The sequence below is a fragment of the Ictidomys tridecemlineatus genome, chromosome 12 (assembly GCF_052094955.1).
Source record: "Ictidomys tridecemlineatus isolate mIctTri1 chromosome 12, mIctTri1.hap1, whole genome shotgun sequence".
NCBI classification, from domain to species: Eukaryota; Metazoa; Chordata; class Mammalia; order Rodentia; family Sciuridae; genus Ictidomys; species Ictidomys tridecemlineatus.
The window spans coordinates 46468174-46495442 of record NC_135488.1 but is presented as its reverse complement, the minus strand read 5'-3'; the positions used below and the strand labels follow the sequence as shown (position 1 = coordinate 46495442).

The following is a 27269-nucleotide window of genomic DNA, read 5'->3' as shown; positions in this document are numbered from 1 at the left end:
GTAATCTATCCCATGAAAGAATGTAAGGTAGCACTTGATTCCTGTTTTCTAGCTTCCATCATAAAATTTCTTATTACATGATATTATTAGTGATATATAACTTTTATATGCTTATCTTTCCATATAACTGAATACCTATGGTGCAAGGACTGTCCAAATTAATTTTGTATCTCTAACACTTGGTTAGAGTAGGTCTAGTAGGTACTTAATAAATACAGTAAAATAGTATTTGTATGGTAATTACAAGATAAAATGCTAACATATTAATATTAATACTTAGAAATTAAATCAAACATTTTCTAATGGGCTGTTCTTTAAAACTGTGGTACTCTTTACCTAGTTCCTATTGTTTATCACATAAACATTGTCTGAGCTTTATCATGCTTGCATACAGTTTAGGTGAATGAAAGAAATTAATTTTTAAATGGAAACTAGAAAGTCCAGTTTTGGGTAGAACCTCAAGTAGATTTTCTGAGCTGTAATGTATTGTTGTTACCATATGTAGACCACTGACTTGATATGTTGATTAAAGCCATTGAGGCTTTGTTGAATAAATTTCCTTTTTAAATTTATTTTATGTGATGTTGCGGATCGAACCCAGTGCCTCACACATGCTAGGCAAGTGCTCTACCACTGAGCCACAACCCCAGCCCTGAAATTCCTTTTTATTTTGAAAACTTAAAATCCTACAGAAAAGTTGAGAGAATACTACAGTGAGCCCTATACATGTCACGTACACACACCACATTGATTTTTTTGACAAATGATTTGTAAGTGAGTTGTAAACATGAAATTGGATAGTTTTAATTTCCTGTATTTGCCTTTAAATACTTGTAAGGGTAATTGCTCTTTTCAGGGGAGCAGTGGAAGAGGAACAATACATGTTTTTGGTCTAAGCATGATGACACACACCTATAACCCCAGTGACTTGGGAGGCTGATGCAAGAGGATCACAAGTTTGAGGCCATCATGGGAAACTTAGTGAAACCTGATCTCAAATTAAAAAAAGGGATTTTTGATCTCAGTGGTAGAGCACCCTGGGTTCAACACCCAATATTGAAAAGGGAAAAAAAAGTGGGGGGTGGACAGTTTTGGGGATACTGGCATTCTGAAAATGTTCTATGACATATCAAATTGGGAATCTAATATATTGAGTCCGAATTTTAAAAAAATAACAACTTCTAGCAATTAGAGTATCACTTTTGGAATTCAAAGTCCACCCCAATATATATATATTTTTTTAGTTGTAGTTGGAATTTATTTATTTTTATGTGGTGCTGAGGATCCAACTCAGCGCCTCACACATGCTAGATGGTTACCATTGAGCCACAACCCCAGCCCCCCAATAATGTTTTTTAAATGTATATATTTTTTAGTTGTTGATGGACATTTATATATATATAAATATATAAAATTATGTATGTGGTGCTGAGAATTGAACCCATTGCCTCACACATGCTAGGCAAGTGCTCTACCACTGAGCCACAGCCCCAGCCCCCCACTCTGATAATTTAAAAATAATTTTCAACTCCATTTCTGAGGGTACATTAAAAGGAAAAGAAAGAGCTTAATACTCTTCTCCTTGAGTGTGAATTGGGCATAATGATTCACTTTTAAGAAGGTTTAAAGTAGTGACGTTGCAGTAGGGAAACCTTGGGGAATACATCACCTTAACCAAGGGATCAGGTGACATCACCAGTAATGTCATGTTGATATCATCTCTTGATATGATACAACAACATTATTACCTCCATGATATTCTTTCCCAAAATCCATGATCAGAGTCTAAGTGAGAGAAACTCCTAATGACAGACATTTACAAAATGCCTGAGCAATACTCTTAAAAGTCCTACAAGGGGATGAAAGACCCTTGACTATCTGTGAGATTTTTAGTGACATTTATTTATTCATGTATTGATCTGCCCATCCATCCAACAAACATTTATATTGTTAATTAGGCAGTTACAGTGTGCCAAACACCTCTTCTATTCTAGGAATAGAATGGAAGCAGTAGACGTAGTCTTAAAGGAAGTTATGGTATAGTGGATTAAACTAGAGCAAGGTCAAACTACCGATAATTAGACACAAAAACAGTATCATGGGATGATCAGTAGTGGGGAAAAGAGAAATCTACCTGAGAACAGACTCCCCCAACCCCTAGATGATGTTTAAAATGCTTGAGCATTGTGCCTGATACATAGTAAAAGCTTAATAAATGGTAAACAGTTTTTTCTTTTTTTTAAAGCAGTAGTTGTCATTATTTTTATTTTATTTTTAAATTTTTATTATTTGGTACTGGGGATCAACCCCAGGGCTTCACACACACCAGGGTAAGGGCTCTATCTCTGAGCTGCATCCTCAGCCCCTTTTATTTTTTATGTTGATACAGGGTTTCTCTAAGTTGCTGAGCCCTTAAGCTTGCTATGAGCCTCTTGAGTAGCTAGGATTATAGGCACATGCTTAACAGCATGTGCCAAAATGCTCAGCAAAGATATTAATTTTTAAAAAATAATCAGCATAATTTTACAGACTTTCATAGTCTTGTCTCAAGAATTTTCAGTCAGAGTTCCCATTTGTGTGATAAATTTAACTAGAAAGAACTTTTATAAAGAATTCACTTAACAAAGACCCTAAAGAAAGTATATTTTTTCTTGTTTAAAAACACCCAAGGGTGGTGTATTGGAGATGTGGCTTAGTAGTAGAGCACTTGCCTGGCACTCATGAGGCTTTGGGTTTGACCTCCAGCATGACAAAACAAACAAACTCAAGGAGGGTGGCAGGAGGTGTAGCTCAGTGGTAGAGCAAGTGCTTAGCATGTACAAAATCCTGGATTAAAGGGAAGAGGAGTATATACCATCTCTGGGAAGTTCTTCACTCAATTTATTTATAATGAAGATGGTAATATCTTTATTTAGTAGAAAGAAATACACAGTTCACATGTAGTAATTAGCATGGGTTTCCCAAACTGAAATTGGGTTTCCTCTATTCAGATAGTCTATTTTTGCATTTCAATTTTAAATAACATAAATATTAACTATTATAAATTATCCTTCTTTCCCCATTTTTGTATTGGTGCATTATAATTGTACATAATGATGGGATTTGTTGTTACATATTCATACCTGCACACAATATAACAATGTGACTTGTCCAATATCACCCCCCAGCATTTCCTCCCTTCTTCCCCCAAATTATCTCTCTTTTAATTTTTAGTCTCTGTCAGAAGATTGTGAACAGGTAACAAGCACACTGTAGATACACTTGTAGCACACTGATGCACCAAGTGATGTCCTACCTGTAATGAATCAGATATTAGAAGATTTATTTATTCAGGGACTGAGGGTATGGCTCAGTGGTAGAGCACTTGCCTAGCATGTGCAAAAGCCTTTGGTTTAGTCCTTGACTCTGCCAAAAATGATGTATTCAAATTACAGTCAGTGTTAATATTATGTCATGTTATGTAATGTTTATATCAATTTTCTGTCTTCTACTAACAAATACAATATATATGTTAACTGACAGATTCATGTTTTATTTTTTAACCTATATATCTTTCTTTTTCATGAAACACAATCAAAACTGATCCTTTTTTTGGGGGGGGAGCTGGTACTCTTGCTCTAACCCAAGGATGCTTTACCACTGAATTATATCCCAGCTCCTTTTTATTTTTTTATTTTGAAACAGTCTCACTGAGTAGCTGAGGTTGGCCTCAAACTTGTGGTCCCTCTTGCCTCACTCCTCAGTTTTCACTGGATTCTTACAAATAGAGTGCGTGAGCAAAAAAAAAAAAAGCATAGTCAGAGTAGAGACCCCTAGACTCTGGAGGCACAACATTCATTCTAATAACTACCTATTCAGTTTATCTTTCCTGCATCAATCTGTAGGAGAATGGAGGAGAATGTTGAATTTTAGTAAAGAATTAATGACCATTCAAAAGTAAAGCAAAAAGCATGACCTTACCAACCCCAAAGAAATATCAAGTAGTGAAGTGGAAGACTAATCAAGGTTTGGACATTAGAATGTTTATTGTTATTCTTTTGAGAAACTAACAACTGCAAAATGAAAATGTCAGCATATTTTTTCCAGCAAACGGTAATTCCAGGGATGCCAGCACAGAGTACAAGAGAACAGCCTCCCCAGTTTCAGCAATTACTAGGCTTACATTTTTTTCCCTGGTTTTTACTGTTTGGATAATATGAATTGAAAGAAGAAATATTAATGACACATAGGGATAACCCCAAACAAAGAAATGTTGGGTAATATGAATTGAAAGAAGAAATATTAATGACACATAGGGATAACCCCAAACAAAGAAATCTGAAGTATATTGTAAATGCTTTTTGTTCCTTTTTTATTCATTTTAAATGCTGGTGCTAAATTTCAAGTGTCATGATTTATAAAGAAATGTTATATCCTATTTATTTGTTTCTAGAATGAGGGGAGGATAACATTTTTGCTTTCTTCTGTAACCCCCTTTGAAATGTGCAGTATGAATTTTCTAAAAACATTTTTACCCTTCAAAGGAAAAATATCCTGATAGAAACACTGTCCTATATGTCTCCTTGAAATAATTATATTTCTCCTGTGATTGTGTCATATTTATAAGCTAATGGTACTTTCTTTCTTCCTCAGTTTGAAGGAAGGAAATATTGTGAACATGATTTTCAGATGCTCTTTGCTCCTTGCTGCCATCAGTGTGGTAAGTTTTGCTGCTGAATGTGAAGTAAAAAGCAATTTCAAAAAGATTGAAGTCATTTATAAATGACTAAATAAATGCTAAAATACCAACAGTAAAAATGGTTTTTGATGCTCCTTATAAATAACTATTATAAGATGTACTTTATCTGTTCCCTTCTTATTAACATATAACAAATGGACAAGTATCAGATCGATCCTGAGAGAATTGAATTTTATAGAGAAAAGAGTAGAGAATTTTAGGAATTTAAGTGCTTGACTTGTATTTAAGACAATTCATGCTTATGGCTCTACTAGAAGGTTTCCAGGGGTTAGAGAAACTGAACAGAATGTTGTAAAGGTTTAATGAAGGAAGAAATTAAATATGGATTATAAGAAAATGTACAATAGGAACGGGGATGTTAGCTCAGAGGGTAGCATGTGCTAGGTACTAGGTTCAATCCCAGCACAAAAGAAAAGGAAAGGAAGAAGATGCGATGGATTTCTGTTGTCTGTGTCAAGAATGACCAGAAATAACCAAACAGTATCAAGAAAGCCCTGGATATTAAAAGGAAAGCCAGATTCAGATATATGATAAATCAGCCCCCAAATATGGCCACAAAATCCAAAACAAGGACCCAGATGAAATAAAGACCATTTTTTTCTAAATGGTGTTTACTCTGGTAGATAGTTTTTAACAAATAGTTTTGAACATCCTTTGTGTTACTTCCCACAGGTGAGTTCATCATTGGCCGAGTTATCAAAGCCATGAATAACAGCTGGCATCCTGAGTGCTTCCGCTGTGACCTCTGCCAGGAAGTTCTGGCAGACATTGGATTTGTCAAGAATGCTGGCAGGTAGGAGTTTCCCTTCCTTGTCAGATGTGGGTGGCTGAAGTGTCTGTTGCAAGTCATGTGCATTTTGCCTGTGGGATGTGAGGTGCTGCTGAAGGGTGTGGGAACCCAAAACATTGCCATGCTGCTAGATATCTGGTGCCCTGGGAAACAACCTTTATATGACACATACAGCTGCTGTGTAGGCCTATGTGCCAGTACAAACACAGTCACAGGTGGAGCTTTGGTTATTGGGGTTGGAATAATTTTTTCCTGTAGCGTGATTCTGCTTTATTAAGCACAGAAGAGATTTTTTAAACAAATACTTTCTCTTTAAGTTTCCATTTTGTTTCTATTTAGACATTTATGTCGCCCCTGTCATAATCGTGAGAAAGCCAGAGGCCTTGGAAAATACATCTGCCAGAAGTGCCATGCCATCATTGACGAACAGCCTTTGATCTTCAAGAATGACCCTTACCACCCAGACCACTTCAACTGTGCCAACTGCGGGTATTCTGTTTTTTTTTTCCCCTTTTTTGCATAAACAGTAAAACCAAAATAAAAGATCATATTTATCTACATTTCTTTTCATCCAGCAAACTGAATTATTTTTCTCCACATTTTAATTTTACTGTGGAAAATTTTAGACCTGTCAGAAGGTCATGAGTGTGATGTAACAAGCACCCATAAACTCTGCCTTTAGTTTCACCAGTTAGTGTTTTGCCACACTTGAGTGTGTGCAGTATACGCACTCTCCCCTCAGTTTACATGTGTTTGTATGTGTGTGTGTGCATATGCAATAGCCTTCACATTTTTTTTTAATGAACAGTTTGAAAGCCAGTTTTAGACCTGATGACTTTCAATATGCTTCTCTGAAGAATACTGACATTTTCTTATAGAATCATAATATTTTTATTATATCTAAGGAAATCACCAACAATTTTACATCAGATATTCAGTCCACATTAAAACATCCACATTTAACCATAAAAGTGTTTTTATCATTATGTTTTTCCAATATAGTATCAAAAGATCTTTTTTCTATATACACATAATTTTTGCAGTTGTGATAATTAGGGTGCTGTATTTGAATATACAAAATTAAATTTATATTTAATTTTTTGTCTTCAAAAAATCATGATAAGGGCTGGGGTTGTTTCTCAGTGGTAGAGCACTTGCCTAGCACTTGCAAGGCCCTGGATTCGATCCTTAGCACCACATAAAATAAATAAATAAAATAAAGGTATTTTAAAAAATCATGATAAACCACTTTTAGGGTGTGAATTTTCTGATTTTTTTTTTTCTCCCCAAGATGAGATGTTGTCCAGGCTGGGCTCAAGTGATCCTCCATCTTTAGCCTCCCAAGAAGCTGGGACTTTAGATGTTATGTTACCATGCCCAACTTTAGTACAAAAATTTAATATAATATAAAAAGATTTGTTACTGTGGTCGACATGAGCTTACATGCTAAATTATAATAGAAAGGAAAGACAGTAGATTAAGAATTTATAAAACAATTTGTGGTATAAGTTCAGACAAGTTATTTTTTATAATTGAATTATCATTTTGTTGGGCTGGGGATGTGGCTGAAGTGGTAGTGCGCTCGCCTGGCATGCGTGCGACCCGGGTTTGATCCTCAGCACCACATACCAACAAAGATGTTGTGTCCGCCGAGAACTAAAAATAAATAAATAAATATTAAAAAAAAAAGAATTATCATTTTGTGCCTTATCTAGTTTTCTTGCATATCTATCCTCTTGTGTGATTTTTATCTGCCCATTGTTCATTAGTTTTATTCCTAAAAAATTATTTAAAATAGATGAAGCTGAGCTGGATGGTGCAAGCCTGTATGTAATCTGAGCTACTCAGGAGACTGAGGCAAGAAGATCACAAGTTTGAGGCTGAGCTTGGCAACATAACAAAATCCTGTCTCAAAATAAAATTGTTTTTTAAAAAATGGGAGTATAACTCAGTGGTGGAGTGCTTGCCTTGCATGCACGAGGCCCTGGGCTTAATACCCAGTACTGGATTGGGGTGGGGGGGGAACAGATAAATTTGAAACAAGTCCATTTGGCTAATTGGGGCCATCTCTGGCTAAATGTTTATTGGCACAAAATAATAGCTAACTTAAGCATTTGGAGAGGAAAATTGGGGACATTTTGTTGTTTATTTTCCATTGACCTAAGTTTACAATGAACTACGTTCTAAACACCTTGTTATAATTTCAGTGATTGTTAGTAAATGGAACTGGTCTCTAAATTTCTCACTGTATGAAGTGGTAGTACTGAGTCTGCTCACTCTGGAAATCACTACTGTAATTTTTAAGGAATAAAAATGAATTGTAAGTGTGATACTATGACAAGGAAATAAAAAATATGCTGTGATAGTATGTAGATGTATAATATGATAAATTGGATGTATCTTAGTATTACTATAAAGATTTTGATTTTTTTCCAAATTTTTCATTGGTGCATTATAATTATATTTAATGGTAGGATTTGTTGCTACATGTTCATACATATACACAATATAACAAGAGATGGTGATGTTTTGATAATAATATGAAACCTATTCAAGCCTATTAATTCTGGTTACTCTGATTACCTCTAAGAGGGAAAAATGTTACCAGGAAGTATTATAGTAATATATTTTAAAACCTTCTAAAAAGTGTGTTAGTCATATTGATTGCCTGTTTTCTCTTAGTAGTAGTATTCACTTGGGTATCTTTCTCATGGACAGGAAAGAGCTGACTGCTGATGCCCGGGAGCTGAAAGGGGAACTATACTGCCTGCCATGTCATGATAAGATGGGAGTCCCCATCTGTGGTGCCTGCCGGCGACCCATTGAGGGACGAGTAGTAAATGCCATGGGTAAACAGTGGCATGTGGAGGTGAGTGCTAAATGGCAGGGGTAGTCAGTATTTTGAATTTCCATGGCTCAGGCATGCTAGCAAGATTAAGAGATTCTAAAGGTTTAATATGAGCATTTTAAAGATAGTTGAAGAATACAGAATATACACTGCTGTTGTGATCTGTGAGTAATGATGTGGGATGTGCACCTTGTTCTTAAAGCCTTCTTTTGAGGCAGTCAGTGTCATGGTTCATATTCAGCAGCTGTTCTTCTATTATGGACACAAGATGTTCATTTTGTGTTGTTTGAGGCTGTGTCTTAAAGTAACCTATCAAAAACTCAGACACCTGCATTAAGATCATTCTGTTGTTAATCATATATCTTCTCTGAGAATAGATTAACTTTGAGGTTACACTGTTAGATCAATATAACATGGCAATTTATTAATTACTTGTATTAATTTTTTTCAGCATTTTGTTTGTGCCAAGTGTGAGAAACCATTTCTTGGACATCGCCATTATGAGAGGAAGGGCTTGGCATATTGTGAAACCCACTATAACCAGGTATTGATTACATTTGTTGGATACTAGATGTACTTTTATGAATTCGAGCTAATCAATATTTTAGCTAAAGAAAACCTCTTGGAAAATATACATTGGTCTGCAGAGATATGTTTTTTAACTTTTTGGGAAATAATTTCAGACTCAGAAAAGTTGTAAACTAAAAATACAAAGACTACCTGTATATCTTTTACTCATATTCACCATTTGCTTGATCATTACATAGGTTTGATCTATTTATTTATTTATTTTTTTGTTGTTGTAGTTGGACACAATACCTTTATCTTATTTATTTATTTTTATGTGGTGCTGAGGATTAAACCCAGCACCTTGCACGTGTTAGGCAAGTGCTCTACCGCCAAGCCACAACCCTATCCCCCATATGTTTGATCTTGATATTTAAAAACACATTCATATATATATATGTGTGTGTGTGTGTGTGTGTGTGTGTGTGTGTGTGTGTGTGTGTATAAAAACACATTGGATGATAAATTCCTTTACCCCTAAATACTTCATGTGTGTTGTCCAAGAATTCTCAACTCTCTTACATAACTATAATTATGAGTGTTGATACAATACTTTAACACATTTATTCCATTTTTTCACGTGGCCTGACAATGTACTTTTAGCGTATATTTCCTATTAAGACTAGACACAGTCTAGAGTTTTCGTGTTTCTTTAGCTTCCTCACTGCTGGAACATTTCTAGAGCCTTTAATAGACTGCTCTTCACATGGCTCATTGGCTGGTTCTTTTTGATTAGATTGAGGTGGTGTGCTGCTGGCGAGGACGTTGCAGTGGCAGGGTGTCCTCCTCAGGACCCGTTGCTACCTGATGGCAACCCCCTAGGCATGATGCTGGCTGTACTGTAAACTGCTGTTTCCCCCTTTCCCTTGCATCTAATAAGCAGTCTGTGGACAACCACTTTAGGACCTGTTCTTCATCAAAACTCCCCCAAGATTTGGCACCCCTTTGTGATTCTTGCCTGCTCAGGTTAAAAATGATAGTTGTCCAGCCCCTATGTGCCCCTCCCTCAGTCAGTCCTCAACATTCTGCTTGAGCAAGAACCCACCATTCTTTCCTATCTGTAGGTACACTGATTTATCCATTTCTCATCCACTTGGACTCAAAAATTCTAGTATTTTTCATTAATTGTTTTATCATCTAGAAAGATTTTTCTTAAGTGATGAAAAGTAATTCATTTACATCGTAAGAAGTAAAAACTAATAAAGAAACTTCTGCTGATTTTCTGTAAAGTCTGAACTTAGGTAACCAGCTACTTATTTTTAAGTTATAGAAAGAACTGAAATTATATTGAATGTTCATTGTTCGAAAACTTAATTCTAACCCATATCTTGAACTTTTTAAAATTTTTCAGCTATTTGGTGATGTTTGTTTCCACTGCAACCGTGTTATAGAAGGTGATGGTAAGTATCTGTAGGTTTTATCTGCACCATTTGACACAAAAACACTTGGGTAATGTAAAATTGAAAGAGGTTGATGATTGTTACTGTTTGTGATGTTATTATTATCAATTACTTTTTCTCTGTCTTTGGAATATTTCTGATTTAAACTGTAGCAGAGAGATGATGATATCTAAGAGTTGGATTTGTTACTCATTTATGTACTTTAGGCCACTGCCACAGTGTTGTTAAACGTGTAATTGTGAAAGCTGTTCCAGGCAGGCCCTCTGGAACATTTATTCTCTGGATGCTCTGGCATATTTACTTGGAACAGTTTAATCTGCTGTAACAATTAGGAAGAGTCACTTTAACCCTGTACATGCTAAAACCTGGCAGTTGTCTGCAGATGTAACTAGAACTTATCACCCTTGTATGGTAGTAATTAGGCAGGGTTGATTGACTGAAACAGAGAGGAAGCAGCTGTGTTTGCTAATACTCACTTGCACAATTCTTCCACAGACTTCCTGACAGGGTTTTAAACAATCCTGTTTTCAGTATGCTTCATGGTTCTCGGCAGACATCACCTAACTCAGGAAATATTTTCTGAAACATTGTTCATATGTAGTTTGTGAAATGGGCAGTTTAGAAAAATCTTTATACCATTAAAAATAAGGTTTCCGGGCAGGGGTTGTGGCTCAGCAGTAGAGCACTTGCCTAGCACGTGCGAGGCGCTGGGTTCGAACCTCAGCACCACATAAAAATAAATAAAATAAAGATATTGTGTCCAACTACAACTAAAAATATATGTATATTTAAAAAATTTTTTAAATAAATAAATAAAAGTTTCCATGGCTGTGGAGACTGAGACAGGAGGATCCTGAGTTCAAAGCCAGCCTCAGCAATGGCAAGGAGCCAAGCTACTCAGTGAGACCCTGTCTCTAAATAAAATAGAAAATAGCGTTGGCGATGTGGCTTACTGGTCAAGTGCCCCTGAGTTCAAGCCCCAGTACCCCCACAAAATTAATTCCTTCTACATGAGAAGTGAGGGAAGCTATCAAAGGAAGCTGGTTTTTTTTTTTTTTTTTTTTTTTTTTTGTTAGAATGAAAGACTCCTACTGGCAAAAAACTTAATGTCTGGATCTTTTAAAGTTAACTTATCTGGTTTATATTTCTTGAACCAACAGTGGTAGGGACAAAAACATAGCAGTCAGTGCACTAGCTTGCAAACACTGTGTCAAAAAAAATTGTCTGAGCAACATAAATGAGCATACAGGTTGCTGCACTGTCCACTGGACTGAAGGGACCCAATCTGTAGTGTAAGACATAGTTCAGACCATTTGAATACCTCACAGATTCTTAAGGAAAAGGAAAAATTAGGGCTGGGGTTGTGGCTCAGTGGCAGAGAGCTTGCCTTGCACATGTGAGGCATTGGGTTTGATCCTCAGCACCACGTAAATAAATAAACAAACAAAATAAAGATACTGTGTCCATGTATAACTAAAAAATATTTAAAGGAAAATTAACTATAAGGATTGGAAAAGGCAGCAGTAATTTTCCTGAGTTGAAGCCTAAATCATGGAAGATATAAATACATAGTCTGTATGTTTTTTTAATAATATGAAAAATAGACCTAATAAATTAACAAAATGGGTTGATTCAAAGCACTTTATTTAATGGCACTTAGCTTTTCAGCTGTTTGATTCTTTTTTAAGAAAAAACTCTCAAGAAAAAGGTTGTTGAGGCCCTCATTCAAGTGCCTTGGGAATAGCCTTAGCTCTATTCCGGAGTTTATTGAAGCTCTCCTGCTTCCCATAGCAATGTATTTCCAAATGATGAGATTTCTCTCTCTCTCTCTAGTGGTCTCTGCCCTTAACAAGGCCTGGTGTGTGAGCTGCTTTGCCTGTTCCACCTGCAACACCAAGTTAACACTCAAGTAAGGCTCTGAAGTGATCTAGTGTGAATCTTAAGACTGAAACTTTTGGGGTGATGCTTAAGAGAATATTCCTAGAATTTAAAAAGAATTATTTGATTCCTTATTTCTTCTTTCTCTTGAGATCTTCTGAAAGTAAAGTTTCTTCCTTTAATTGTTCCCTATTCTTTCTTCTGTTCCTTCTTTGTTCTGTTCAAAGGGATAAGTTTGTTGAAATTGATCTAAAACCAGTCTGCAAACACTGTTATGAGAAAATGCCAGAAGAATTTAAGAGGCGACTTGCCAAACGGGAGAGAGAAGCAAAGGATAAGGACAAGCAGAAAAAGAAAAAGCCAGTCTGTTTGTAAACTTTTCTGTCCCTTCTATCATCATTTTCACTACTTTCTTCTTTGGTTAGTCCTTCAGAATGTTTTTGTTCTGTTATGTCTTTTGCTTTTTTCCTCCTCCTTTCCCTTTTTCTTTTTGGCATGTTTTTGTAGCCATCAGAGATTGAAATACAACTATTTGTCCTATATGGAGTTGATCCTTTGGCTTAATTATTAAAAAGCTTATTAATTATTATAAAATATTATAAAGCTTATTAAGATGCATATTTAAACCAGCTTGTGCATATATCTTTCCCTTAATCTGTAGATTCATCTCTTTTTTAAAATCACAGTATAGCATAGATATCATTTCTTTCAAGGGAAAGAGTTCCAATCTTTCAATAATGGGAAAAATTTGAAAATATTTTTGTCTAATAACCACAGCTTTTAAAATCCTTATCTTTAGTTTCTTTGTCTTAAATAATTTAAGAAACTATAAGTATTGTTTGATAATTTTAAAACCACGTGTTCTAAGTTCTGTATTCAGTTCTCTCTGCATGTTTCACATTAAGCAAGTCTGTGTCACACAGTGAGGCATTTTCTCTCTGTGGTGGTTGAAAGTGTGCTTTCACATAGTGCCCGTGCATTTCTATTCATGAATGCATATCCTCAATGTTTTCAAACTTTTTGATCCCTGATTTTTATGGGTAGTATTTCAATCTTTATCATTCTGTCCGTTGAATTACTAAGTACATTTGTTTCATTTTCCCCTCATGGTTATCATCGTTTTGAGCTCTAAAAACTTTTCATTGTTTCAGTTTTCATGTTTCCTTATATAGAGGAATTAAAATGCAAGTATAAACTTAAAATGATGGAATGCATACTAAATAGTTTCTCTGAAAGCAGGAATAATTTAAACTTTTAAAAAATAGCAGTTTTAATAGTTTTTGTTACAAGATTTTGGAATAAGTTTTTAACTTAATCATACTATTTAAATCAAACTGTAGCTCCTTGAAGCATTTGAGTTGCCAGTTGAAATGTAACATTTGGATTACCATCAACATAGTGTCTCTTTGAAGCACAGCTGGAAAATAATTCCTACTTTAGTATTCTAAAAATAGAAACATTTTCATTTTAAGTGTGAGGATTGGAATTAGCTTTGTTATTAACATTGCTCTTTAAAATTACCCAAGTGGTTCAGTGCTTGCCTAGCACCTGTAAGGCATTGGGTTCTATTCTCAAGCACCACATATGAATAAGTAAATAAAATAAAGGTCCATCAACAATTAATAAAAATATTTTAAATAAATAAATAAAATTACCCTGAACCAAGTCTAGTGTACTTTAAAAGTACTGTAAAAAGAGGCCGGAGTTGTAGCTCAATGGTAGAGCACTTCCTGGCACTGGGTTCAATCCTCAGCACCATATAAAAATAAATAAAGACATTATGTCCAGATACAACTAAAAAAAAAAAAATATGGTAAGAACTATATCAGCAGATTTTATGTTTGTAATAGATGACAATGCACCATTAGGCTTGTTCTGCCGATGTTTTCTAAATATAATTTTACAGATTTATATACAGTTAAAAATATATAATCTTATAACTTAATTTTACAAATTAAGTTTTACAAATTAAGTTATAAGGTTTTCTATTTTTAACTCAAAATTAAACAGCCTGTATTCCAATAGGAATAAGCTATTGTACTTCCTATTGGAAGTATATTACAGGTGGTCCAGAGGCCCTGAAAAGTTTTCTTCTCCAGGGCTTTTTACAAATAAATTAGTCATATGTATTTGTCTTAGCTTTTAAAAAAAGAATTGAGTTTTCCATACAACCACCAATTATGAAATATCTGAGGGAGACCTGATTACCTTTGTGTTCCTTAAGAGTGATTAAAAACTTTCCTTTATCTCCCTCCCCAACTTTTTGTCAGGCAACTAAATTAATTAACCCATTATGATTTAAAATAATTAAAAAAAGATTTAAGGTGAGATTTTTGTTGTTGTTGGCGGGTAGGATGAAAAAAGCATTTTATACCAAGAAAGATGAAAACTTAGAGCTAATTTAAAGTACTAAGTAAGATTATTTTGCCTCAAATAAAGAATTCATTCACATTATAAAAACCAATTTGCTTTAAATAAGTTTATTCTTTAAGGTCTCATGGTACTTTAAAATGCGATTGACTTTGCTTATCTAAATTATGTTTACCTTAATTTTCCTGTTTACCTAGTACTAAGTAAAATGTAATATATATTCTGTGTTATTCAGATAGATGTATAGGAACAAATTTAAGGACTGTTGTTTTAAACTGATAATGTGAACTTTTACATTTATCACAGTAAGAATTAAGATTGGAGTTATAGTTCCTTATTTATATGACTATAGATATTATCATATAGTGTCTTTATTTAGTCTAACTGAATTATTTCACATTATTTATGTCTGTGTTTATTATATTTCCACTAATATCTTTTTCATATATATTAATCATTGTCTTTAGGAATAAATTTGTGGAGTTTGACATGAAGCCAGTCTGTAAGAAGTGCTATGAGAAGTTTCCACTGGAGCTGAAGAAAAGACTTAAGAAACTAGCTGAGACCTTAGGAAGGAAATAACTTCATTATACTTTTTCTTTTCTATACAAAGATGAGATTACCAATGTTACTTGAGTTGATCCACCCTTATTTAAAACTGTGTATTGCAAAGCTGTTGAGAGTTAAGAATAGTTTTCTTCATCTCTTCTGTCTCATTCAAAAAGTAATATAATCATGTTTAAAACACGGATGGAAATTAAGATTTGCCTATTCACCCATATTAGTTTATTGACATTTTGACTATATAGCAAAAAAAACCCACATGGTTAAATGTTAAATTTTAATTAAGGTTCCAAAGTGATGCATAACTGTGCAAAATGAAAGGAGTGGGCTTTTACCTGACTCAATTTTTTTTTTAAACAAATATACTTTGTGGTCAAAATTGCCTCCCACTGCTATTGGAGAGGATATTGGGAAGAAAAATGACCACCCAAGAAAAGCAAATCTTAGTATGTTTATCAAGCTGGTAGCTATAAAATGAGTATACACATTACCAAGACAAGAAACAAGAGTATTCAGAACTACTTGATTTTTTTTTTTTTTTGGTAAATGCAATAATTATTATGCTTACTTTTCTATTTTGTTTGTGAACTCTTCCTCTCTATAATTTACTTGATACATAGTTGTAGCTAGCTAGTAGTATACATTTAAATTTTTCTGGAAAAAAATGACACCAGGTATCTGAAAATACAACATACTTTATAATATTAAAAATAAAGTTTTTTTAACGCGTTACATCAATTATGCTTCTAAGCTTAATGTCAAAACACGTATTCTTCAAATAGGATATGAAATTAAATTTATGTAGCTTGGAATGTATCACTTAAGAAAAGTGAATGTGGGATTGGGGATGCAGCTCAGCGGGAGAGCACTTGCCTTGCATGCATGAGGCCTTGGATTAAGTCCCCACCACTGCAAAAAAAGAAGGAGAAAAAAAAAGGATGTGTATGTATTGGTCATATATTTCCTTTATAATCATGCTAATACATACGCTTCGTACATAATCAAACTTGCTTTGCCTTAGAAAAATACACTTTAATCAGGAATTATAGCTATTTCATATAATACCAACTAAAAGCTAAAAATAAGTGCATTGTCTGAGATTGGTAAACTCAAATTCACTTATCACAGTTAACTTAAAAAGTTTTTTCCCTCAATTTTGGAGAAAGCCTATAGATATCAATTCCCGTCATCTTATTAGACAAGAATGATGTTTATGTTCAGGTTTTCCATCTCAAATCTCAAGATCAATTGGATTTATCTACTGTAAGTAGGAGGTATAAATTATAAAATAGTACTCTTAAACTGCAAGAGGGATGTTTTAATATCACTTTTAGGTCAAAATTAGTGAATTATTCTATTTTATTTAAAAAAATTATCCTGAAATTTCTGGTCCTTTCTTTTTGGATAAACTTGTTATATAAAGCTTTATGAACATTTTAAAAATGTTACTGCTGCTGTATTATTTAAAAGGAAAGTTGCCAAGATAGACCTCTAGAAGGAAATTACCGGTTTTTCAAAAAATTGCTGACATATTGCTTTGCCATAAAGAATATCTCAGGATGCTACCACTCTGCCATTAAAATGTTGTTATGCATGAAGTAAATTTTGATCATGCATATTATAGAATAAATTCTATTTCTGTTTTTGATAACTTTTAACCAATTTATTTTTTAGTGTTCTTTTAGAGATAAAAGAATTATAAATGATCAAAAATAAATAATCAGTATATCATTGTAAGATTGTATGTGCTCAGTAGTTTAAAACAATCTTTGCATTTGACTAGAATCAAAATCCCATTGGTGTGCCTTTGTCAGCTAATAATGACCAGCAATGAAAACCTTGAAAGTATTTATTAAATATTATACTATGCATATAGGCAAAATAGGACAGTTTATACTATAGGGTCTTGTATATACCCCTACATTAGAAATATGGATCAGAAAAGCAAGCTTTTGTATGTGTGTTTATGGTACTAGGGATTGAATCCAGTGCTTTGCATATGCTAGTCAAGTGCTGTAACATTGAATTCCATTTCCAGCCCTCCTTTATGTATATTCTTGATCACTCTGAAGATGTGTGGACTGAACTCTCTTGCCTTTGTTTACAAGTCATACATAGCCAGGTGCCTCCGATAGCCAGAGGCCCACTGCTGTCTTCGCTTAGTCCTCCTTTAAAATATGAATGAACAATATTTCCCAAAGTTCAACTTATTAGGCCTCTAGTACTTTATAGTATCTAGATACAGTGTTTTCTTCCTTGATAGGGGTATCATTGGAGCCCTTATGCATGGGAAAGGAGGAAGAAATTGAAGTTTTAAGTGAAATAGAAGATAAACTTGATCCAGTTCATATTTTACATTGGACTTTCCTTGGCTGCTGAAAAACTCAGGCCAATAAGCAGCTCTTTGTTTAAAACAAAGTCCTACAAGGCAATCTGAAATAATTCATTGCTCTTGCCAAGTTTCAGTGTGCTCTTTTTTCTTAGCAAGCCTAATGTAATATGAGTAAAATATTCTATGGATAATGTTCAAAGCCTTATTAACATTGTACCTGAAATAATAGGTCATTTTGCCTCATCCATTTGCCAAAATAACCATTTCTCAGATAAGGAAATTTTGAGATAGGCTTATAAGCATTCTGTATTTCATTTTAGATTGTAAGCTCAATGGCAGGGAACTATATCAATAATTACGTTTTTATATAGCAACCATTGCAGTGTACTCTTGGTGCTTAATAAATGTTCATAGTTATTAACAATAATCTGTTGTATGTCATTTAATTTGAATGACATAGTTGAAGAATATATATGAAGATCAAAATATTTATGCAATATTATAAAAACATGCTCTGTTCATTATACATGCTATTTTTCAATTCTTAGCAAAATACATACATGTCTTAATACAGAATTCATCAAGTCCTGAGTCACTATGTGTAGCATGTTGGGAAGATGGTGGTAGCCAGATCATTTCCTTCCAATGTTCAGTCATCCCTTGGCTCTTCACTTGCCTTAAAACTTCCTGAATAGGGAGATTCCTGGGGCTCTGTGTGAGTTGAGTCTTGGCATTTCTTTTCCTTCCCAGGGAAAGTAAGACAGGCCATTACAACTCCATATAGGAAGTATCCTGATGGAGTAACACGGCAGCGGCAGGACCTCCAGGGATCGGGGAAGGCTTTCTAGAGGAGCTGTACCTTGTGAGAAATAGAAGTTAGCCATGCAGGGAAGGAGGCTAGAAGGGCCTCCCAAGTTGAAGCTCTGTCACTTTCCCTCTCACCTCGGTTGAGGCCTCCATCATTTAGATTTACTGGTTTTGCCTCCTCTTCCCCAAGTGAATACCCTTATTTATTGTGGTGCAGCCTCTGGAACTTGAAGTCTTAGCCCAGGCCTCCTCTATCCCATGCCCAGAGAGTTAGATCTGGTCTGAAAAAGACACAACCAACCCATGTTGCTTTTGCTCCAGCTCTGTCCTCCAGCTCTCTATGGTGTAATTAAAAAGCTTCAATTTTCTGATTGGAAGACTGTAAGAGAAGTTCCCGCAAACAAAAATAACAGGGAGGTTGTTGAAAGAGTTGCTCAGAAAAGCAAAAACTTTATGTTATGAACCCCTGGGCTCCTTCCTAAATAGTTCCTGCATAGATCCATAGGATCCCGTTTTACACACCAAGGACTTATGAGAATGGAACTGGGCAATTCCTGCTAACAAATATGCACACATGCTATGGTCCCTAACTGGCCACTGGGTGGCACCCAAGTGAGACAGAACTAAATAACCTAAAAACTTTGTTAATTGACTGCTGAAGAAGGATTAGAATTTAACCAGGAAGTTTGCCTACCTTGACAAAAATATCTGTATTTGTGCGGCTGGAGTTTAGCTTGGTTCTACAGTGCTTCCCTAGCATGCGCAAGAGCCTGGGTTTGATACCCAGTGCTGAAAAAAAAAATTCTAAATGGGATATAACTTCTTTCAGTGATTTTTTTTTTTCAACTCCACAATGTTATACAGTCATCCCACAGTCTTATAAAAAACATTTACCTCACTTGGAACAGCAACAAGAGCCCCATTCATAGTAGCAGTCACACGATTTCCCCCCATCCCTTCTCTGCCCCTCCTTTCACAACCACTTGTCTACTTTCTGTCTCTGAATTTGCCTACTCTGGGCATTTTATAAAAACAAAATTATATAGTGTGGGCTTTTATGATTTGTTTCTTTTTTATGTGTATCAGTATTCAGTCCTTTTATAATAATATAATCCTGTTGTATGACTATACTACTTTTTTAAAAAATTCGCTCTTCAGATAAGACATTTAGGTTGTTTTCACTTTGGGCTGTTAAGAATGGTGCTGGGACTGGGGTTGTGGCTCGGTGGTAGATCGCATGTCTAGCATGTATAGGCACTGGGTTCAATTCTGAGCACTTCATATAAATAAATAAGTAAAATAAAGGTACATTGACAAATATTATATATATATATATATATATATATAAATGGGGGTTAGGGTTGTAGCTCAGTGGTAGAGCCCTTGCCTAGCACATGTGAGGCAAGTTTTACACTTCTTTGATTAAATTCATTCATAATTATTTTTTATGCTATTGTAAATGGGATTATTAATTTCAGTTTGTCCGTAGTGTGCATAGACAACTGCTTTTTGTATATTGTACAACGTTAGTGAGTTGTTGTCTATGATAGTTTTTGTGTGTGTGTGTGTGGGGGGGGTGCTGGGGATTGAACCCAGGGCCTTGTGCATGCAAGGCAAGCACTCCGCCAACTGAGCTATATCCCCAGCCCCTATCTATGATAGTTTGTTTTTTTGTTAGTTTGTTTTTAGTGGGATTGATTAGGGATTTATATGTCTGAGATCTTGGTGTTTGTGAATATAATTTTATTTCTCACATTCCTATATGGATTTTAAACAAAATAGTTGTAGATGGACACAATATTTTTATTTTATTTATTTATTTTTATGTAGTGCTAAAGATCAAACCCAGTGCCTCACACATGCAAGGCAAGCACTCTGCCACTGAGCTACAACCCCAGCCTCCTACATGGATTTTTAAATTTATTTTTCTTTTTGATCAATCTGACTAGAACCTTCAGTACAACAAATAGATGTAGTGAAATAAGACATTCTTGTCTGACCCATTCATTCGTTGTTGTTTGTTTTGTTTTGTTTTTGGTACCAGTGATTGAACCCAGGGTACTTAACCACTAAGTACATCCTCAGCACTTTATTTTTTATTTTGAGACAGGGTCTCACCAAGTTGCCTAAGGCCTTGCTTGTTGAGAGCCACAGCCAAAGGGGCCCCAGCAAACTTCCAGCTGCCAGCTGATGATCCAGCTGCCAGCAAACTTCCAGTTGCCGGCTGATGATTGGCTCACAGTGGCCCCAGCAACATCTAGCTGATTGGCTCCTCTGCGGTGATGTTCATTGGGCTGTTTCCCTGCCCTTCAGACTGCCAGCTGATGATTGGCTCACAGCGGCCCCAGCAACATCTAGCTGATTGGCTCCTCCACGGAGCTGCTCATTGGGTGACTTCTTTGGCTCTGCCCACGCAACCCAGCCAATCGGCCTCAGGAGCAGGAGGATTGTGGGAGGTTGAGAGGCTGGTGTGGGAGAGAGAGGCTTGTGGAAGCCGGTGGTGGCAGTTGGGCTCTGAGGGTTTTTCCCTGAGAAGCTGTTTTGTTTGGCGTTTGTAGTTCTAAAAATAAAGTTAGTTTCTTTTTGACAAGTGGCTCCTGATTTGTGCCAAGCCAGACTTCGGCACTTGCTAAATTGCTGAGGCTGGCTTTGAACTTGCAATCCTGCTGCCTCAGCCTCCCAAGCTTCTGGTATTACAAACATGTGCCACAGCACCTGGCAACCCATTCATCCCTTCACAATTAGTATGTCAGCTGTGGAGTTTTTGTATACTCCTTTGATCAGTTGGGGACATTCCCTTCTATTCCTACTGTGTGGAGTTTTTCTATCACGAAAGGTGGTTGGGCTTTGTTAAGTGCATTTTCTGAATCTACTGAGATGAATCTATTGACGTGTGAAACAGTAACTCCCCATTTTCTCCCTATACCCTTCAGTTACTGGTGAACAGAATTTGACTTTCTATTCTATGAATTTGACTACTTTAGATACCCTATACAAGTGAAATCATACAGTATTTGTATTTTTGTGATTGGCTTATTCCACTTTGCATAATGACCTCAAATTTCATTCCTGTTGTAGCATGTAACAATTCCCTTCACTTTTAAAGCAGAATAATATTATTTTCTGTGTATATACACATTTTGTTTATCCACTCACTTGCTGATGGACATTTGGGTTGCTTCTATCTCTTGGCTATTGTGAATAATGCTACTATGAATTATATGTGCAATTAACTCTTCTAGGTCCTGTTTTTAATTCTCTTAGATAGGTACCCAGAACTGAGATTGCTAGATTATATGGTAATCCTATTCTTTTCTTTTTGAGAATCCTGTTTTCGGTAATCCTTTCACTCTATTAAACTTTTTGCTTACTACTCTGTTTTGCTTGAATTCTTTCTGGTGAAGTCACAAGGCCCAGCACAAGGACTACAGTGGCTGCTCTGATTCAACCCAGCAGGCCTCCAGTTCCATAACATTTAAGACTCCAGTTCTTTGAAATTTATTGATGTTTGTCTTTTGCCCTAACATATGGTCTGTCCTGGAGAACGTTTCATGTGCACTTAAGAAGAATGTGTTTTGCTGTTGTTTTCTTTTGGGGGGGAGACTGGAGATTGAACCCAATGCTAGGTAAGTTGTCTATTGCTGAACTACATTCCCAGACTTGTCATTTTTTTCTTGAGGCAGGGTCTCATTAAATTGCCCAGACTGTCCTTGGATTTGTCATCCTCCTGCCTCAGACTACCAAGTAGCTGGGATTATAGATGTGTGCTACCGTATTTGGCTGTTGTTAGTTGTTTCATAGATATCTTGTTTGTTTATAGTATTGTTCAAGTCTTCTATTTCCTTTATTATCTGGATCTAGTGTATCCATCCAAGATTGTTCTTTAATATTTGGTGGTTGAGCTGGGAGTGGTACACCTAACTATAATCCCAGCTACTCTGGAGGCTGAAGCAGGAGAATCACAAGTTTGAGGCCAATTTAGCAAGATCCTGTCTCAAAAAATAAGAAGGGCTGGGGATGTAGCTCAGTAATAGAGCATTCTTAGGTTCAATCACCGGTACAGCAAAAAGAAAAAAAATGATGGTTGAAAGCAAAAATTATAACATTAGTGGAGTTTATGTTGCATGTAAATGTTACATGAAGAGGGGAAAGGTAAAGATATGTATATAGTTTATGTTTTTCTACATTTCCGCCTGAAATAGTAATATATTCATCCTAAATAGTCTTGACAAAGTTAAATAACTTGCAATCCTTAGTATCAACACTTCAGTATTCAAAGAAATATTTTCAAAAGCAATAAATAAATTAATCCTAATGCTAAAAATTATTCTAATAACCAAAAAGAAGGCAGAAAAAAGTTAGAAGAGGTTCATGTAAAATGGAATAAACAGAAACATAATAAAATGATATATAGTCAAATACCAATAATCACATTAAATACAAAAGAAATAAACTTAATAATTAAAAGATATTGTCAGAATGTATAAAAACAATATCCAGAGGTATGCTGTTTACATGCAATTTGCTTTAAATGTGGTATATGTAGATTAAAGATAAAGGATGAGAAAAACATTCCATAAAATATTAACCAAGAATGGGAGCGGGGCCTGGGGCTATAGCTCAGTGGCAGAGCACTTGCCTAGCATGTGTGAGGCATTGGGTTCAATCCTTAGCACATAAAAAATAAACAAAAAATAAAATAAAGGCATTCTTTTCTTCATCTACAACTACAAAAAAAAAATTTAAAGAATGGGAGTGGTCAGGGGCTGGGGTTTTAGCTCAGTGGTGGAGCACTTGCTTAGCACATGTGAGGCATTGGGTTCTATCCTCAGCACCACATAAAATAAATAAATAAATAAAATAAAGGTATTGTGTCTATCTACAGCTGGTTAAGTTAGCTTTTTTTGCCATGTGACTTAAAGATCTGAGCAGAGCAATTATAGAGGAAAATTTTATTTGGAGGTTTTCAGAGGTCTCAGTCTGTAGAGAGCCGGGTCCATTCCTCAGGGCTCAAGGTGAAGCTGAACATCATGATGGAAGAGTATGGCAGTGGGAAGCAGCTCACATGAGGATAAGGAAGCAAGAGAGAGAGGCTCCACTCTCCAAATACAAAATATATACCCCATAGCCTTGCCCCCAATTAATCACTTCCTCTAGCTACACCCCACCTGCCTCCAGTTACACTCAGTTAATTCCATCCAGGATGAATTCGCTGATTAGGTTAAGACTCTCACAACCCAATGATTTCTCCTCTGAAACTTATTGCATTGTCTCACACTGAGCTTTAGAGGGACACCTCACATCCAAACCATAACAACAACTAAAAATATATTTTAAAAAAGAGTTTGATGCTGGGGTTGTGGCTTGCCTAGTACGTGTGAGGCACTGGGTTCAATTCTCAGCACTACCTTAGAATAAATAAATAAATGCCACATTTTTTTATTCACTCATCCACTGAAGGACATCTAGGTTGGCTCCACAGTTTAGCTATTGTGAATTGTGCTGCTATAAACATTGATGTGGCTGTGTCCCTGTAATATGCTGTTTTTAGGTCCTTTGGGTACATATAGTCCGAGAAGGGGAATAGCTGGGTCAAATGGTGGTTCCATTCCCAGCTTTCCAAGGAATCTCCATACTGCTTTCCAAATTGGCTGCACCAATTTGCAGTCCCACCAGCAGTGTATGAGTGTACCTTTTTTTCCCCCTGCATCCTCGCCAGCACTTATTGTTGTTTACGGCTTCATAATGGCTGCCACTCTTACTAGAGTGAGATGGTATCTTAGAGTAGTTTTAATTTGCATTTCTCTGATTGCTAGAGATGGTGAGCATTTTTTTGTATATTTGTTGATTGATTGTATATCCTCTTCTGAGAAGTGTCTGTTCAGGTCGTTGGCCCATTTATTGATTGGATTATTTTTGGGGGGTGCTTATCTTGTTGAGCTCTTTATAAAATACCCTAGAGATTAGAGCTCTATCAGATATGTGAGGGGTAAAAATTTGTTTCCAGGATATAGGCTCTCTGTTCACTTCACATTATTTCTTTTGCTGAGAAAAAACTTTTTAGTTTGAATCCATCCCATTTGTTGATTCTTGGTTTTAATTCTTGTGCTATAGGTGGATGGCATTAGAGAAGATTATGCTAAGTGAAGTTAGCCAATCCCCAAAAAACAAATGCCAAATGTCTTCTCTGATATAAGGGGAGTGACTCAAAATGGGGTTGGGAGGGAGAGCAAGGGAGGAAGATTACCTCTAGATAGGGAATAGGGGTGGGAGGGAAAGGGAGGGAGAAGGGGAATAGCATGGGTGGTGAAAGGAGACCCTCATCATTATAAAAAATACGTGTATGAAGATGTGAATTCGTTGTCAACATACTTTATATATAATCAGAGATATGATAAATTATGATATAATGGTGTATTAAGAATTATAATGCAAACATAAATAAATAAAAATTAAAAAATAAATAAATTAAATAAAGATATATATATATTTTTAAAAAAGCGTTTCAGTGGCCATATCTGATAAAGCAGATTTCAGAGCCAAGAAAACCATCAGGGTTAAAGGTTATTATTACATAATGATAAAAGCATCAATTCACCAAGAGACATAACAATCGTAAATGTGCTTGCATCTAACACCAGAACTTTAAATTCACAAGGCAAAAATTGACAGAATTAAAGGGAGAGATAGACAAATTCAAAATTATAGTCAAGAGATCTCAATACTCCTGTCAGTAATTGAAAGAACTATTAGAAAACCATCTAAGAACAGGAAAACCGAACAACACTACCAACCAACTGGATCTAATTGAACTTTGTAAAACACTCTACCTCAGACAGCAGAATACACATTGTTTTCAAGTGCACACAGAACTGTTCACCAAAATAGACTATGTAAGACTGTTGCCAAAAGTTTAATCCTTGTCCCTGATGCCAATCCAGTAATGATATGGTTTTGAGAAAAAGGAAAAAGATTTATTGCTCTTACTACCAAAAAACCACAAGGGACTCAAGGAAGATTAACTCTGTCTAGGATGAAGAAGAAAGGTAATCCTATTTCCCGTGAGATTAGGGAGGAGCAGGGAGAGAGGAAGAGAAAGAAACACCATTTTAAAAATAAGTCATGGGGGCTGGGGATGTGGCTTAAGCGGTAGCGCGCTCTCCTGGCATGTGTGCGGCCTGGGTTCAATCCTCAGCACCACATACCAACAAAGATGTTGTGTCCGCCGAGAACTAAAAAATATATATTAAAAAAAATTTTTTTTTAAACAGAGAGAGAGAGAGAGAGAGAGAATATTTATTTATTTTAGTTCTCGGCGGACACAACATCTTTGTTGGTATGTGGTGCTGAGGATTGAACCCGGGCCGCACGCATGCCAGGTGAGCGCGCTACCGCTTGAGCCACATCCCCAGCCCTATTAAAAATTCTTAAAAAAAAAATAAGCCACAGTGGCAGAGTAGCAAGGGTTATATTCAAAGCATCAAGTGGACTACTGTTACAAGACAAACCTTAAAAAAAACCTATGTTCTCTGACCATAAGTAGACCAGGAATTAGTACAACAAATATAACTTGAAAACTAAACAAGACTTCTAGATAATCCATGTGTCAAAGAGGAAGTCTCCAGGAAAACTTAGATGCAAAAATTCTCAAAAAATATTAGGGAAATAGAAGCAGGTAGTATATAAAGTGTTAACACAAATTCTGCCATAAAAAGTATAAAATATTTATTTATTTACACTAAAATATATTTAGTTTAAAATAGAAGCAGGTAATATATAAAATGTTAACACATATTCTGCCATAAAAAGCCATGAAATTCTCATCAGTGGTATATCATGGACAAACCTTACAAGTTATACTAAGTCAAATATGACAGATATTATATCAAATATGACATTATTATGAGATGCTCAGGATAGGCAAATTCATAGAGACAGAAAGTATAATTGAGGTTACTGGAGCTTTGGAAGTGGATAGTGGTAGTAATCACAAAATATTGTGAATGTACATAATTAACGGTGAATTGTACACTTAAAAATAAAGCTTATATTATGTGTTTTATCATGATAAATGAACAAAGACATCACAACTAGGATTTATACTGGTAATTTAAGGATGCTAAAATATTCTAAAATCAATGTGACCATATTAATAACTTAAAGAAGAAAAATTGCATCAGATCAACTGATGCAAAAAAAATATTGATGTAACTCAGGGTTCATCCATTATGAAAAACTGCAAGCAAGGAATAGAAGAAAACTCCTGTAGTCTGATAAAGGCATCTATAAAATATCTACAACTAATTTCACTATTAAATAGGAGAGAGTGTCCTCTCTCACTAGCCTTTGTACGATTTAAGTCCTAGATATTAAAGTTAGGCAAGATAATGAATAAAAGGCATAAAGATTAGAAAGGAAGACATAAAACTATTTCCTATGCGTAAAACCCCCAAACCTACAAAATATCTCTTAGAAAAGGGGCTGGGGATAGGGCTCAGTGGTAGTGCAAGTGTGAGGCCCTATGTCCAATGCCCCATACCACCAAAACACAAACAAAAACCCTCCTAGAATAGGTGAGTTTAATAATATCACAGGATACAAGTTCAACACACAAAAGTAAAATGTGCTTTTTATACTATTAATGTACAATAGAAAGCTAAAATCTAAAATACAATAGCATTTGTATGATTTTAAAAAAACTACTATAAGAGTGGGCATGGTGATGCACACCTGTAATCCCAGGCGCTTGGGAGGCTGAGCAGGAGAATTACAAATTCAAAGCCAGCCTCAGCAATTCATCGAGGCCCTAAGCAATTTAGGGAGACCCTATTTAAAAAAAAAAAAAAAGTAGTGGGGGCTGGGGATATGGCTCAGTGGTTGAGTTTCTTTGAGTTCAATCTCTGGTACCAAAAATAAATAAATAAATAAATAAAACAACCACAGAAAACAACTACAAGTACACTATGTATGAGATG

At 35.5% G+C, this 27269-nt stretch overlaps 1 protein-coding gene and 1 long non-coding RNA gene across 10 annotated transcripts in view; one reads left to right on the top strand and one right to left on the bottom strand.

Annotated features, from left to right (window-relative positions):
* Window positions 1-17914, top strand: part of Lims1 (LIM zinc finger domain containing 1) — a 146293-nt gene extending 128379 nt beyond the window's left edge. For 4 of the 9 annotated variants that reach the window (XM_078028846.1, XM_040270885.2, XM_013365506.4 and 1 more), the window contains exons 3-11: window positions 4633-4699; window positions 5411-5531; window positions 5868-6017; window positions 8247-8397; window positions 8828-8920; window positions 10295-10343; window positions 12177-12252; window positions 12449-12641; window positions 15059-15135. In XM_078028846.1, the coding sequence (XP_077884972.1) occupies window positions 4633-4699; window positions 5411-5531; window positions 5868-6017; window positions 8247-8397; window positions 8828-8920; window positions 10295-10343; window positions 12177-12252; window positions 12449-12596 (855 nt within the window). In that variant the 3' untranslated portion in view covers window positions 12597-12641; window positions 15059-15135. Of the gene's footprint in view, window positions 1-4632; window positions 4700-5410; window positions 5532-5867; window positions 6018-8246; window positions 8398-8827; window positions 8921-10294; window positions 10344-12176; window positions 12253-12448; window positions 12642-15058 lie in introns of all 9 variants that reach the window. The other 5 variants (XM_078028850.1, XM_005340934.4, XM_005340933.4 and 2 more) reach the window with 3 other exon arrangements.
* Window positions 15835-25527, bottom strand: LOC120884851 (uncharacterized). Its single transcript, XR_013428831.1, has 2 exons — window positions 18989-25527; window positions 15835-18346 (listed from the first exon to the last, which is right to left on the bottom strand). It is a non-coding gene; the product is annotated as an uncharacterized LOC120884851 (long non-coding RNA).
* Window positions 25528-27269: the final 1742 nt, after the last annotated feature.